Raw genomic sequence first — 16,887 nt, forward strand, 5'->3', positions numbered from 1 at the left:
CTCTGTAATTTCTGCATTTAGTTTCTCTAATTTCTGCACTGTGTACCTAGATCGCATCCAGATAAGCTACAAAGGCACTCAGGAAGCCATGGGGGCAGGTTGTGGTACTGTCTTAACTGAGAAACAGCTGCTAACTGGGTGAAGACAAGAACAAGAGGAACAAAGGACCAGTGGGCTATTTAACTAGTTCTAAGGCCAAAATGTTCTTTTTTTTTAAAATTTATTTGAAGGCAATTGTGTCCAAGGTGAAGATGCTTGTGAAACACTGCCGCTGCTCGCATTACGCCAGAGATCAGATTGTAAGCTCCTTAGGGGACGAGCGAGACTGCGGCTCTACAAAACGTATTATTCATTATTAATGCAAACCCTGTTTTTGTAACTGAAATCAAATGAGAACCAAGTAGTACATTATATGTTTGTTTATTTCCTTGTCAGTCCAGCATAAAATAATAGGTTTAGAAGAATTTCAGTCACAGTGACCATTTATAACATATTTTTAGCTAGAAGGGCTTATTATCGGACTGAGGTCCCCCACACATTCCCTATGTCACAGAGTTCCTAACAGTGCCCTAAATTACATAGAACTAGTGGTTTTGGGTGGGTGTTAGTGCCTGTGTGTGTGTGTGGGGGGGGGGGGTGTAGTTATCAGGTCACCACTGGTCACTTGTGTGATTGTGGCTTGTTAGAAGTGCCAGCCTGGCAGTATAAACACCAGGCCAGCTTCTGGCGTGCCAAAGCCGCTAGCTCTGCTAATGACAGGACTGGGAATGTCCCAGCGTACTGGCCAGGCTCAATCTCGGTATTTGTTCCCTTCCAATGCGGGCACTGTATAATAATCCGAGGCCTCACTTATTATCCTAGAATGACTTCCACCACACAAATGACAGGGCTCCATTGCAATCTTTGCTGCTTCAGGGCGCTGTAGACGGCTGGGAGAGGCAGCAATCTGGCATCGCATCACACACCTTAATCTCCTAATGTCTCTGTAGTCAGACCTGTGGCAGGGCTTCAGTGCCCAGCAGAGTCAATAAATATTGTGGGTTTTTGTTGTTGTTGATTTAAATAGAGCTCTTACGGCGAGTACATCAGCGCACACGCGTCACATTGTATGTCATTTGCTAACGTATATTGACAATACCCTGCAATAATGGGGAGATTTAATAAGACTGTGTGGAGAGCAGACTGTGCCTTATTTCTGTGTGTGTGAATAGTGCTAAGACACCTGGAAGAGGACCTGTCATCATGGTCTCTGGTGTGCTTTTATAGCCTTAATGCATAGTTCTTTGTGCAATGTACAGCTGGCAACAGAGGACATTTTAGGCAACACTGGAGGTGAGCAGATCAGGACAGGGAGCTTGGTCACATGATGGAGGGGTGTGTCTGTATCATGGAGGGGGCTTGACCGCATCCTGTGCTCTGGGCCCTGGGCTGCCCCTTATCTGCCTCCGGTCCACCTCCTACTGCCCTTCAACTCGAGTCTCGGATGCGCCAGTGGCAGGTGTGCATGGTACCAGCTCACTGCTGCTCTGCTATGCAGATGCATACCTTCTAATTGCCCATGCACCAAAGACTAGTGCACAATAAGGGGGCATGGCTGTGCATCGTGGGCGTCTGGCCGGGCGTCACATCCTGTTGTGCATCATGCTGTTCCTCGACCCCAGAGTGACCAGGTCCCCGTTCTCTCTTGGCACTGTTTGAATGCCATGTATCCATTCTACTCTGCTCTTGAGTGGGAGAGAGTCCCCCCCACCCCAAACTCGCCCCTCTGTAGGTCACTGTGGCCTGCGGGTGGGTCGGCGGGACAGTGTCTGCAAAGCGGGACTGTCCTGGCAAAATCAGACGTTTGGGAGGTCTGCAGGCCAGACGTACCTCACCAACTGTCCAGGGACCAGGCCAATGCAGTCCTGATAGTGATAGCAAGTCAGGGCCCTCAAATCGGCAATGCCCGCTGAAATCAGGACGGTTGTGGGGTATGTTCAAGGCGTTAAAAGAGGAATGTACAACAGGAATATACAGTGGACGGATTAGGATAATACAAGATACACCAATCTATAGTCTGTCTTTCATTATCCCTGAATAATACCATGTTGTTAGCAAAAGCAGTGACCCCACTTGCCCAGGAGAGCGCATTAGTTCAGTGTTATACTCTCATGAAGACTTCTAAAAAGTCAGCTAATCCAGATTTTTGGACCGCCGACAGTTTACGCTAATATTGTCACTGGCTCCTAGTGAGCTGATAGGCCAGATTATCATGGCTGCTGGTCTTATCAAACAAAATGGCTGCCTCCGGAGTGCCAGGCAGAAATGAGGCTTATCATGCTTGTAAACACCAATACACAGTAAACAATCAGGGCAATCTACCCTGACACCATAACCCATTTCATAAAACCTTGTAGAGAGGCAATTATTAACATGTGTTGTGCTATAACAATATAAAAGATCTGCCACGAGCAACGTACACAATATTAAAGGAAAAGCGGACCTAGGGCAGGCTGAAATTGAACACATATTTCCATGTCTGACTTCCTACCATTTTGCACGCTGCTATTGATTTCTCCTGACACGCTCTTTTTTTATATTGAAGAACGTGCTTTTATTTTCTTCCCTTTGATAGAACCCGCAAGGAGAAATAGTACCAAAAAAAAAACAAACAAGAAAACCAAAGTAATATTAAACCTGCCTGAAGTAAAAATGTAATGTAACACCTGTACCCAACAATTTCATGTTGTAAATATATTTATATATATATATACTTCTATTATATCAACTTTTATTTAATAATGCACAGGCTCTCTTGGGTATTTGATCTCCACAGTTTGAGAATAGACGTGATTAAGGCTCTTACATGGATTCTCCTGCTTTCTCCTTTTCAAAGCCAGTGAAACAAAGTTTATTGTGATTTATCAGTGTTCTAAGGGCCTGATTCAGACCCACTCGCGAGCGGCTGTCCGCTCGCAAATGGGTCGATGGTGTGCACTGCGCATGCGCACGACGGAGGGAGCTCCGTCATGCGCATGCGCGAGACGCGACGAGCGAAGGACTTTCCTTCGCTCGTTGTGTCTGATCAAAGGGGGCGTGCTGTCATGTTGATTGACAGCACGCCCCCTTTGGTGGGCGTGCCGGAGGCGTGCCTGCCAGACGGAGGCGTTCCCAAGGGAACGCCTACCGTCAGAAGCCGGCCCCACTGACATCACTAGTGATGTCAGTGGGAGTGATTTTGGCTCTGATAGAGCCAAAATCACTCCTGGCCTTGCGGTTGACAAACTCAACCGCAGGCTTCTGCTCGCACTGGCGTTGGTCGCGATGGTCAAGAGCATTGCTACCATCATCCTGCACGCTCGTATAGGCTGTGGGTGGTGACCCACAGCTATACGAGCGTCCAGGAGGACGCTCCATTTTTATGGAGGTGGGCCCTGATTCAGAGCGAGCGCTCTGGTCAGAGCGTCCGGCTCTGAATCAGGGCCTAAATGTAATGTTCTAAGCACAAAAAATTCCCATCGTATACTGATCCTGTAAAAAAGACAGTGAGGTGTAAAACACTGGTGCCCCTCGGGCCTCTACACTTTGTGACTGAATCCTAGGCCCGTATACAATTAGCTGCGAAAAGTCGGAATCCGCAAAAAAGTATCGCCGATGGTGACTTTTCGCCAGGCGGAAACTTATCTCCGTATTCAATTGCAAACGCTTTTCGCGTATGCGAAAACGCAATGCAATGTAATAGGTAAAAAAGCTATTTTAGAGTGCAAAGGTGGGGAAACCACTCAGCACCCTTGGGACAGCCCCCCAAAGGATAACTGCATAAAAAAAATCTTAAAAAAAAATTAGGAACACCCCAAAAAATGACTTAGCAAATAAGTGCAAAGTGGGGGTACAAACTTAAAAACTAACAAAATAGACTTTTGGGGGGTCTGCAAGTAGGAGTGAGGTGTTTTTTTGATTGCAGGTGCTTGCTTCAGGTGTGTTTTTTAAGTTTTTTAAAACTTTACTTTTGCGACTTTAAACCATGCTTGCACCCATTTTCAAATACCCCAAATTTGACAGGACTACTTGTCTTCTCCCAAAAAAACTGCTAAATGCTCTTCTTCACCACTTGTGCAAAGACGCTAATTAGAAGAAATTGACACACCTTAAGGGCCTGATTCAGACCCGCTCACTATCTGCGTACGCTCGCTAGATGCGTATGCAAATTTAACAAAGTGAAGCCACGTGAAGCGATCGCTCGCCAAGGCATAACCATGTCTTAACGAGCAGCCACTTTGCGTATGCGTACGCCCAATTGCACAGGCAGAGCCGCCCACCAGCAACACGTCATCTCCAGGAAGTGTATTAAAACATTGGTACATCGAGCACCATCGGATGTGAACGCAGCGCTTGTGGTTGCTTTACCCTACCGCAAGCATTGCGAGGAAATCAGTGTAAAAAAAAGCAAGTGACGTGTACTATGACGCTGCCTGTTAATTATGCACGCCTCTAAAACGGCGTTGAAACACCCAGGCATGCCTGCATTCACATCTCCAGCCCCCTGTTATTAGTGTCCTGCCCCTGTATTCACCCACAAACGGCCTCTGCTGTCACTGATTACCCTAGGCTGCCTTTGCTGGGCGAGCAAGAGGTTTGCGTTCGCAGTGTGTAGTTCGCGCATGTGCAGAATGAAGTGTGCGCATGCGCGTACACAGAACATCGGGCCGCTTGCGAACGCACAGCACGAGCGAGCGTCTCTGAATCAGGCCCTAAGTACTCCAAATACAGTAGGTTTATTAGGGCTATTCGGGGGGGCATGTACAATGTTTGTGCAGGCTGATTTCCCCGATTCTGTCAGCACTTTTTTCGACTGGTTTGCATTCGCCGGGTTGCTTCTTTTGGAACTGAATAGGGCGAATCGCGGGTACACGCGCGATAAGTTTCTGTGGCTAAAATACGCGATGTAGGCGAAAAGTCCGGCAGGCGAAAAAGTATCGCTGGTGCGAAACTAATTGAATACGGGCCTTAGTCAGACCACGCTGCTGATGTCAGGTGCAATGGAGCGGTTTTTCCTACTGAGCAAGCATCTAAGGTGCGTATTCAGATAGCGTGCACACAGAGTTGTAGTTGGGATTGAGGTGCGCAGGGAACGCATGGTCTCGGAAAGGTCTTGCAAATGTATTGGGCAGGGAGGTGGCTTAATGTTTGCACGCAGATGGTCACGGGCGTGACGCTGAAAGGAGTTGCATACAGACACATACAGCACCTGCGATAGGAGAGCGGGCATGGAGCATGAAACTAGTAGCAAGGAGCATCCTATGGACGTGACAGCAACAACCGGAGTGCTGCTTGGTTCTTTCCTTGCCACCATGGAAACAACAGCGCAGCTTGTTTAGCAGCTGTGGGAGATGTTTTACGTTTGGGATCGCCACATGGCGTCATGACTGCGCAGTGCTCCAGTTAGAACTAGACCTAGATCTCCATTAGTGACAGTGCCAGGGTTTCCACAGTCTGTGTGTACTTAACTCAGACTTTGCTTCGGAGAACCCAGGAGCAGTTACGGCGCCACTGATTGCAGATGTAGGTAAACATTTAGGGGGAGATTTATCAAGTCTTGGAGAGACATAGGGCCTCATTCAGAGGCGGTCGTAGGATGCAACTGGTCGCTCAGAAACAGGGCGGCTGCTTGCATCCTGAACGGCCGCCTCCATGTCGGTCGTTAGGCTGTGGGTTAACACCCACAGCTCTAACGACCGCTAAGGGAGATGGTCGCGATGGTCAAGACCATCGCGACCATCGGAGCTTACGACGAGACCCTAGGGTAGGGTCTCGTCAACCTTAAGCCCCAGGGAGCTTCCTGCTCTGTTTGAGCAGGAAGCTCCCCACTGACATCACTGATGATGTCAGTGGGGACGCCCACAGAACGGCAAGCGTTCTGAAAGGAACGCCTCCGTTTGGCCGGGCACGCCCCCTGCCCGCCCAGCAAACGGAGCGAGCTGTCAATCAACTTCAACAGCTCGCTCCGTCTGCTTCGAGCCCACTAACGACGGGTTATCCGTCGTTAGCGGGGGCTCGCGCATGCGCACGACGGAGCAGTCTCCGTCGTGCGCATGCCCTGTGGACCAACATCGAGTCGGTTGCGAGCGCTCAGCGCTCGCGACCGACTCTGAATAAGGTCCATAATGTGGAGAAGTTGGTCATAGCAACCAATCAGCTTCTATCTCATCTGTCTCTAATTGTCTCGTATCTAGCACAGTCTGTACAATGACAGAAGCTGCTTGCTATGGGCAACTTCTCCACTTTAGTCCCCTCTAGATTTGATCCATCTTCCCCTATTTATTTATTTTCCTTGAACATGAAATTATTTTTTGGCTTGGGGTAGATCTCCAACTAACTAACTAATTCTGAAAAATAAAACAAAAGTTGATTGTTATCCTGGCAAGTCTACGTTGTCCCCTTTAAAGAACTTTGTGGAGTTTTTCTTGGCAAAATTAGATACAGTACAGTTAGTTCTGTAATTATGAATCTTTGCCAAAGGCTTCTTTCCTTGGTTAGATACACTCTCTAGAAGAACATATCTAATATGACTGGAATCTGAAGTCTTCTCCACCTAATGCTTCTTTCCTTGATTAGTTACACTCTCGAGCAGAACATATCTAATATGACTAGAATCTGAAGTCGTCTCCACCTAACGCTTCTTTCCTTGGTTAGATACACACTCTAGCAGAACATATCTAATATGACTGGTATATTAATACTTCTCCATGTAACGCTTCTTTCCTTGGTTATATACACTCTCGAGCAGCACATATCTAATATGACTTGTATATAAAGTCTTCTCCGGCTAACACTTCTTTCCTTGGTTAGATACACTCTCTAGTAGAACATATCTAATATGACTGGTATATAAAGTCTTCTCCACCTAGCACTTCTTTCCTTGGTTAGATACACTCTCTAGTACAGGGGTTCCCAACCATGGTCCTCAAGGCACACTAACAGTCCAGGTTTTGAGGATATCCTTAATGGAGCACAGGTGACTTAATTAGTACCTCAGTTATTTTGATTTAACCATCTGTGCTCAAGCCTGGATATCACCAAAACCAGGACTGTTAATGTGCCTTGAGGACCGAGGTTGGGAATCACTGCTCTAGTAGAACATATCTAATATGACTGGTATATAAAGTAGGCTAGCTCTTCTTTCCTTGGTTAGATACACTCTCTAGTAGAACATATCTAATATGACTGATATATAAAGTCTTTTCAGACTAACTCTTCTTTCCTTGGTTAGATACACTCTCTAGTAGAACATATCTAATATGTCTGGTATATAAAGTCTTCTCAGGCTAACACTTCTCTCCTTGGTTAGATACACTCTCTAGTAGAACATATCTAATATGACTGGGATCTGAATTCTTCTCCACCTAACACTTCTTTCCTTGGTTAGCTACACTCTCTAGCAGAAAATATCTAATTTGACTGGAATCTGAAGTCTACCCCACCCTAACGCTTTTTGAAAGGTGGGTTATATGCAGTGTTCTGCATACACTTTTCCCCCACTGCTACATGAAAGCCACCAACTGGCACTGGGGTCTGGACATGGGCAGAGAATGCAAACCCTTGAATGCATCTGCCTGATTGAAAGGCAGAGGCATTTAAGAGGCGGTCCGGGGGTGGGGTTGGCCACTGTTCCCAGAAACTGTAACATATACACCCCGTTTTCCGGGAGTGGCTGGCCCAGGATCTGCGTTGATCAACGCAGTGTCCTTGACTCGCAAACTGGCCAAGCTGAGACCTACTTAGCTGGCCGGAGCCCCGGCGCTATCCACCATCATGACCATCGACCACCGATGGTCGCGATGGTGATCCCAGCCTGCGACTTCCATCTCAGTGCTGGGATTGCAAAATGCAGCAGGGGGTGTCATACACCTCCTGCTGAATAATGCATTTTTGCAAGGATCACAATTGCAAAGCTGTCTGCGTGTTAAATCAGACTCTCAATCGTACATAGATATACAGGTGTCACATATCACATTAATCAGCACAGCCTCCTGGTGTGTCCTAGTCGTATTGCTTTGCGACTTAGACGCATTTTCGGCAAAAAAAGACACCTGGCACTAGCAGAGCCTCACGTGCCAAGCCCGCCGAGATGGGCTGTTTGGCGCACCTGCAGCAAAGACGGGTCAGGACACATCTGTACGTTCCCTGTGCCCAGATACAATACACGGGAGGGATTACATACATGAAATAACCACAGTGCATTGTCCCGGCTTCCCCCTGTACCTAAATAATTCAGACTAATAGCAAAATGATGATGCAGCTTTAACCCTGCTTTAAAGTAAATGGCAGGATTATCTAGTTCCTAGATTTATTGAAGGTGTCTCATTCTGCCAGACGACCACTGTGACGTGTGTCCTTTGTCGACGGAACCTGCGAGAGAACCACCTCATAGATGTCTGGCCAAAACCAAGTACAATTTAAGACTCGCAAAACTAAAAGCTTTCCAGACATTGGTTTTGCTGGACATTCCCGTTCCAAAGTCACTTGAGCTCCACTCGTCAGCTCGCCATCCGCAGGAATGAGAACTGAGGCTCGCTCACACAATGTGTCAGTAACCCCTGGAAGCTCCCTATTAATTCCTTGTCTGATAGAAAAATACCACTAAACTAGTGCTTATTACATGTAATCCAGATCACTGGCATAATGATACAGTACATTATATACTTTCCTAAATTCATTCATTCAATATCTCACTTCCTTCCCTCCAGGCAGTGACCATTATATTTTACACATGGGTTCCAGCTGGTTTCCATTCCCCCCTTCAAAACATATTTGAGCGCTCAGAGATTGAAGGCGAGACGCTTTATCTAATGTAGTCAACTTCTAGCAAACAAGCCGATACTCTTTCCTGCTCACATGTTTTATTAATAGTGGTTGATTATATCAGGGAATGAGTACAAGACTTTGCTGGCAAGAAGGACTGCATGCACTCTGCTCTCCTGGAATGCCTCAGTCCCAGGCTCCCAAGGAAACAGTAGTTCGGAAACATAACAATTAGATCGCACAAGGTGTTTGTCTGAAGGCCCCTGTGGTGTAGACTTTTCCTATAATATGGTATAGAATCTTATCGGGGCAGGGGGCTAAAACTTCTATTGTAAATAAAGACTGAGCAAGAAAAGTTAAAGAGATGTACCCTCATACTAATTTGCTGTCATCTTTGCTTGTCGCGGCTAAGTTGCAAAGTCTGTGGCGTGCCACGCAGTGGCTATTTGGTGTGCCACAGACTTTGTAACTTACCCGCCAAGTATATTTTTTTCTTAAAATTTGCAGCTTGTTTGCACCACTTAAGCGACAAATCTAAAAATTGCAAGCGTATAGACTGTGTACTGCCCACTGGGGCTGGCGCTACATGTACTTCTGTGTGCAACAAAGTGGCAAATCTGTGTTTAGAAGGTTCGGTCGGATATGAGGGGCCATGGCTATTTCCAACGACGCGTTTCGCTATGCTTAAGCTGTGACTGTGTACACATGTTATACCAATTCCTAGAGTCCCTGTTACACTGTGTGCGGCTTTCATTGTGGCTGCGATGCCACTAAGACACAATGTTTAGGAATCAGTACGCTTCGCTACCCGTGCCGAAGGGTCTAAGTCATGCCAATCCTCTCACAACATATAGCGAAGAGGCACAAGGTGTATGAGGACACGCATCTGTATTGTAGAAATATTGAGCTATTTGTTTATAGTGTCGATATATAGGAAATTTAAATTTTTATATGTTTCCACCCATTATCCTTATGGAAAATCTATTTGCCGTTCGTGAGTAAATTTTAATGCACACAACTTGACGTCATGGACTAAATAAATGGGGTGTAGCTAAACTTGGTTCCATTTAAAAATAAATATATCTATCTATCTCATATCTATCTATCTCATATCTATCTATCTATCTATCTATCTAATATCTATCTATCTATCTCATATCTATCTATCTCATATCTATCTATCTCATATCTATCTATCTATCTATCTCATATCTATCCATCTCATATCTATCTATCTATCTATCTCATATCTATCCATCTCATATCTATCTATCTATCTATCTATCTCATATCTATCTATCTCATATCTATCTATCTATCTCATATCTATCTATCTATCTATCTATCTATCTATCTCATATCTATCTATCTCATATCTATCTATCTATCTCATATCTATCTATCTATCTATCTCATATCTATCTATCTCATATCTATCTATCTCATATCTATCTATCTATCTATCTATCTATCTCATATCTATCCATCTCATATCTATCTATCTATCTCATATCTATCTATCTCATATCTATCTATCTATCTCATATCTATCTATCTCATATCTATCTATCTATCTCATATCTATCTATCTCATATCTATCTATCTATCTCATATCTATCTATCTATCTATCTCATATCTATCTATCTCATATCTATCTATCTATCTATCTCATATCTATCTATCTCATATCTATCTATCTATCTCATATCTATCTATCTATCTATCTATCTATCTATCTATCTATCTCATATCTATCTATCTCATATCTATCTATCTATCTCATATCTATCTATCTATCTCATATCTATCTATCTATCTCATATCTATCTATCTCATATCTATCTATCTATCTATCTCATATCTATCTATCTATCTCATATCTATCTATCTCATATCTATCTATCTATCTATCTATCTATCTATCTCATATCTATCTATCTCATATCTATCTATCTATCTATCTATCTTGATGATACACTTTCTTATAATCAAACGCATGTTTCATTATGTAGATTGGTCTTCCGTGTTAAAATTAAAATCCTCTCTCTCAACAGGTACTTCTGGGGCAGCAAGCCCAGCCAGCCAAAGAGACCTCCCCTCCAAAAGAAGAGACCCCACCTGTCCCTCCTCCGTCAGAAGACAGCTGCACCAAAAAGCCACGGTCTCGCACCAAAATCTCGCTAGAAGCGCTAGGCATCCTGCAAAGCTTTATCCATGACGTGGGCCTCTACCCAGACCAAGAAGCTATCCACACCTTGTCTGCCCAGCTGGATCTGCCCAAACATACCATCATCAAGTTTTTCCAGAACCAGCGTTACCACGTCAAACACCACGGCATACTCAAAGAACACCTGGGCATAGCGGTGGACGTGGCGGAATACAAAGACGAGGAGCTCCTGGCGGAATCAGAGGAGAACGACAGCGAAGAGGGCATGGAGGAGATGTATACCGTGCAACAGAGCGAGGAAAGCAGCGGGAATGCCAAGACCAGTCTGTCCGAGGTGGACCAGAGATAATAAAACATGCCAGCTGCCACAAAAACACAACAGCAATACCGATGCGCAAGACAAAAATCACTTTGATAACTTGTAATGTTCTATCTCTGCAAGGTGGAGAATGAGCGGAACAATGAGTTTTTAGTATTGCTATCTTGGAAAATTGCCTTGACACTTGAGTGTACAAATGACATCCGACTGGAAGGAAACTGGTGTAAAACTTTATCTGCAATCATCGTGCACTTACATAGATGATTTACGCAAATTACAGGACTTCAAGATTGGTGAAATCAATGAAGGAAAAGTATTTATATATCTCTATATATATATATACACACACACACATATATATATGCATATGCATTTATATAGGTGTATATATTTATATAGACATACAGATGGTGCATGGGAAGCAAATATTTCATTCTCGATGTACAGACTGTGAATTCCATTCCTTACACAAAAGACTGGACTGTGTATTAAGACCACTGTGCAGTGAGACGTTTCGGGTTCCCTCCTCCACAGACTGCCTGCTCTCATTGAGTGGTTTATTTTATTTTTTATTTTTTTTTTTTTTTCCATGTTTCTTTTTGGGTTTTTTTCTTGTGTTTATCCTTGATTTATGTTTCTCCTTAGTCTCTGCTTTTGTTCTGGCCGCATGGTGGATAACTTTTATTTAAAGGTATGTGTTTGGAAGTAAAATTGAAAAAAAACAAAACAAAATGAAATAAAAATATATAATATTGCAAATGCATCAAAAGGTCATTAAGGTTTACATAGCAACATAGGTGTACAAAATTTTTATTTTTTTATGTAAGCAACCATGAGGACGGGGGGGGGGGGGGGGGGAGAGTTTTGCTGATTTGTGCCCATGACGTGATGAAATGTTTAGTAAAGTGACGCTATATATCCTTTAAATGGTTAATTCTATATTTGTTTACCTACTGATTGCCGCACACGCCGTAGGACAAGCCATAGTTCCCATTACCCTTTTTAGCCACAGTGCCAGGGCATTATATATGGGTCTGGGTGGCATGGGCGTAACTACCATAGGTGCAAGGGGTGCAGCTGCTATTCTATGGGGCCCACTATTGGGTGGTACATAGGGGACCTTACAAACTTTTGCTATTGGGCCTTCAAATACCTAGTTACTCCCCTCCTGGGTGACCCTGGCTGTCTGTCACACCGTGAGTAAATAGTTGCCGCGAGCGACTGCGGTAATGTATGCACACACAGATGCACGCAACCCTATCCTGACAGGGTTAGGATACCGACACCCGTCGGTAAGTTTTCTAGTCCATACCCCTACACCTAACCCTCCCTCCCCGAAGCCTAAACCTAACCCTCCCCCTCACATCCTAAACCTAACCCTCCCCCTCGCATCCTAAACTTAACCCTTCCCCCCTAGCCTAAACCTAGCCCTCCCCCCAGTGTCTAACAATCCCAACCCCCTCCCCATTGCCTATCCCTAACTCTCCCCCTAACCCCACTTCTTACCATCGGTTGGTATGCTGGCATTAGGATTCTGACTGGTGTTGGGTTTCCGGTGCCGCCATTGTGAGCGTCAGGATTTAACCTACATCCCGTGTAGCACTATTGCTATGTAAGTCTACTACCATATCCAATACACAGGGCCATGATATCATGACTAAAGCTGGATACACACTTAAAAGATATTCCGATCGGCCATCGTGCTGACCAACTGGCCAATTAGGTAAGCAATACACAAATACCAATCGACCGCTCGATATATCGGTACAGACATCAATTTTGCCCTCCCAGTAGCGATGTCATTGTCAGCGGACGGGAGGTTGGCGGGTCGTCCGTACACACATGCAGATGCACCAATATATATTTTGGATATATCTGCATCGGCTGTGCCTCAGGGATGACCTGATATGACAACATCGTTCACAGACATATTGTGGTGTACACACCCACCGATGCGCTCACGATATATATCGTTCATCAGTCAAACAATCGATATATATCGACAAGTGTGTACCCAGCATTACTCTAGATGGAGTCTGCAATGGAGACCGCTACCAGTCAGTGTAACTGACCCCCACTACGACAAGCAAAATGGCTGCAGCTAACTCTCCTGATGGTCAGTACAATGCATGGAAGATCATTTAATTTATCCAACCTATCAAACAATTGGATGTATAAACTGTCTTTCTCATTAGTGGTACATTTGACAGCACAATTTTAGTATTGCTCCAGTTTGGCAGAAGACTAACATTAGTACTTTGTTCTGCTGACATCTAGATTTCTGCATGTTGGTTTTTCCCCTTCCACTTCATACCTACCTGCACTTGGACCTGAAGGAGTTGGTTGAGCTGAGCTGAAATACTCTGTGTTTCTGTTAATATTGTAATTTTCTGATTCGCCATCCCACACATACACTCAAACACACACACACTCACAGTTAATTCCCGACAGTATATTTGTATCCAGTTTTTAAGAATAAGTGAAAGAAATGCTTTAAACTGTGTGGCATTTGGTAAATACAACCCCATCCCAGAAAATAACCTATCTGGCAAGTCAGGTGTTACTGCTCTCCTTGTGCCCACTGTCACCACACTGCTGGTGGTTAGTATGACAAGGTCAGGAGCCAGGAAGCGATGACTTGGGTACTTCTATTTCCTAGCTACTTGGTATAGTTCCATACTGCCAGCAGCCCTGGGCACATATCTGGGGGAATTACTGTGACCTGTGGAATGCTAGACTCCTGGTAAGTAAGCCTCAGGGGTGGCATATATTTCATGGTATTCTAACAGTAAGTCAGTAACATGCTTCAGGCTATACAATGCATTTAATGCAGTTCATTATATCAAATATTCTATAGTTTTGGAGATATCAGTAACTCGAAGTTGTATCTATGTTGTCCTGCTGTCTGTATGGCCAATCCAACTGTAATTACCCAGCTAAACTGGTTGCCATGTTTCCTTTATGGCCAATCCTACAGTCACTACCCTGCTGAACTGGTTTCCATGATGTTTTTATGGTCAATCCAACGGTCATTACCCAGCTGAACTGGTTGCCATGATTCGTTTATGGCCAATCCAACGGTCATTACCCAACTGAACTGGTTTCCATGATTCCTTTATGGCCAATACAACGGTCATTACCCAGCTGAACTGGTTGCCATGATTCCTTTATGACCAATCTAACGGTTTTTACCCAGCTGAACTGGTTGCCAAGATTCCTTTATGGCCAATCCAACGGTCATTACACAGCTGAACTGGTTGCCATGATTCCTTTATGGCCAATCCAAAGGTTATTACCCAGCTTAACTGGTTGCCATGATTCCTTTATGGCCAATTCAACAGTCACTACCCAACAGAACTGGTTGCCAAGATTCCTTTATGGCCAATCCAACGGTCATTACCCAGCTGAACTGGTTGCCAAGATTCCTTTATGGTCAATCCAACAGTCGCTACCCAGCTGAACTGGTTGCTATGATTCCTTTATGGCCAATCCAACAGTCATTACCCAGCTGAACTGGTTGCTATGATTCGTTTATGGCCAATCCAACGGTCATTACCCAGCTGAACTGGTTGCCATGATTCGTTTATAGCCAATCCAACAGTCATTACCCAGCTGAACTGGTTGACATGATTCATTTATGGCCAATCCAACGGTCATTACCCAGCTGAACTGGTTGCCATGATTCGTTTATGGCCAATCCAACGGTCATTACTCAGCTGAACTGGTTGCCATGATTCCTTTATGGCCAATCCAACAGTCATTACCCAGCTGAACTGGTTGCCATGATTCGTTTATGGCCAATCCAACGGTCATTACCCAGCTGAACTGGTTGCCATGATTCGTTTATGACCAATCCAACAGTCATTACCCAGCTGAACTGGTTGCCATGATTCGTTTATGGCCAATCCAATGGTCATTACTCAGCTGAACTTGTTGCCATGATTCCTTTATGCCAATCCAACGGTCATTACTCAGCTGAACTGGTTGCCATGATTCCTTTATGGCCAATCCAACAGTCATTACCCAGCTGAACTGATTGCCATGATTCGTTTATGGCCAATCCAACGGTCATTACCCAGCTGAACTGGTTGCCATGATTCGTTTATGGCCAATCCAATGGTCATTACCCAGCTGAACTGGTTGCATTGATTCGTTTATGACCAATCCAACTGTCATTACCCAGCTGAACTGGTTGCCATGATTCGTTTATGACCAATCCAACTGTCATTACCCAGCTGAACTGGTTGCCATGATTCCTTTATGGCCAATCCAACAGTCATTACCCAGCTGAACTGATTGCCATGATTCCTTTATGGCCAATCCAATGGTCATTACCCAGCTGAACTGGTTGCCATGATTTGTTTATGGCCAATCCAATGGTCATTACCCAGCTGAACTGGTTGCCATGATTTGTTTATAGCCAATCCAACAGTCATTACCCAGCTGAACTGGTTGACATGATTCATTTATGGCCAATCCAACGGTCATTACCCAGCTGAACTGGTTGCCATGATTCGTTTATGGCCAATCCAACGGTCATTACTCAGCTGAACTGGTTGCCATGATTCCTTTATGGCCAATCCAACAGTCATTACCCAGCTGAACTGGTTGCCATGATTCGTTTATGGCCAATCCAACGGTCATTACCCAGCTGAACTGGTTGCCATGATTAGTTTATGACCAATCCAACTGTCATTACCCAGCTGAACTGGTTGCCATGATTCGTTTATGGCCAATCCAATGGTCATTACTCAGCTGAACTTGTTGCCATGATTCCTTTATGCCAATCCAACGGTCATTACTCAGCTGAACTGGTTGCCATGATTCCTTTATGGCCAATCCAACAGTCATTACCCAGCTGAACTGATTGCCATGATTCGTTTATGGCCAATCCAACGGTCATTACCCAGCTGAACTGGTTGCCATGATTCGTTTATGGCCAATCCAATGGTCATTACCCAGCTGAACTGGTTGCCATGATTCGTTTATGACCAATCCAACTGTCATTACCCAGCTGAACTGGTTGCCATGATTCCTTTATGGCCAATCCAACAGTCATTACCCAGCTGAACTGATTGCCATGATTCCTTTATGGCCAATCCAATGGTCATTACCCAGCTGAACTGGTTGCCATGATTCGTTTATGGCCAATCCAATGGTCATTACCCAGCTGAACTGGTTGCCATGATTCGTTTATAGCCAATCCAACAGTCATTACCCAGCTGAACTGGTTGACATGATTCATTTATGGCCAATCCAACGGTCATTACCCAGCTGAACTGGTTGCCATGATTCGTTTATGGCCAATCCAACGGTCATTACTCAGCTGAACTGGTTGCCATGATTCCTTTATGGCCAATCCAACAGTCATTACCCAGCTGAACTGGTTGCCATGATTCGTTTATGGCCAATCCAACGGTCATTACCCAGCTGAACTGGTTGCCATGATTCGTTTATGACCAATCCAACTGTCATTACCCAGCTGAACTGGTTGCCATGATTCGTTTATGGCCAATCCAATGGTCATTACTCAGCTGAACTTGTTGCCATGATTCCTTTATGCCAATCCAACGGTCATTACTCAGCTGAACTGGTTGCCATGATTCCTTTATGGCCAA

The 16,887-nt window shown here is 44.6% G+C and overlaps 1 protein-coding gene across 4 annotated transcripts in view; it reads left to right on the forward strand.

The window, feature by feature from the left end:
• The window catches only part of SATB2 (SATB homeobox 2), a 240,736-nt gene extending 228,767 nt beyond the window's left edge, over positions 1-11,969 (forward strand). For all 4 annotated transcript variants that reach the window (XM_088461112.1, XM_088461114.1, XM_088461113.1 and 1 more), the window contains one exon: positions 10,838-11,969. In XM_088461112.1, the coding sequence (XP_088317238.1) occupies positions 10,838-11,299 (462 nt within the window). In that variant the 3' untranslated portion in view covers positions 11,300-11,969. The remainder of the gene's footprint in view (positions 1-10,837) is intronic.
• The last annotated feature ends 4,918 nt before the right edge of the window (positions 11,970-16,887 follow it).

This window comes from Taudactylus pleione, unplaced genomic scaffold (assembly GCF_031769625.1).
Source record: "Taudactylus pleione unplaced genomic scaffold, aTauple2 ptg001017l, whole genome shotgun sequence".
Taxonomy (NCBI): Eukaryota; Metazoa; Chordata; class Amphibia; order Anura; family Myobatrachidae; genus Taudactylus; species Taudactylus pleione.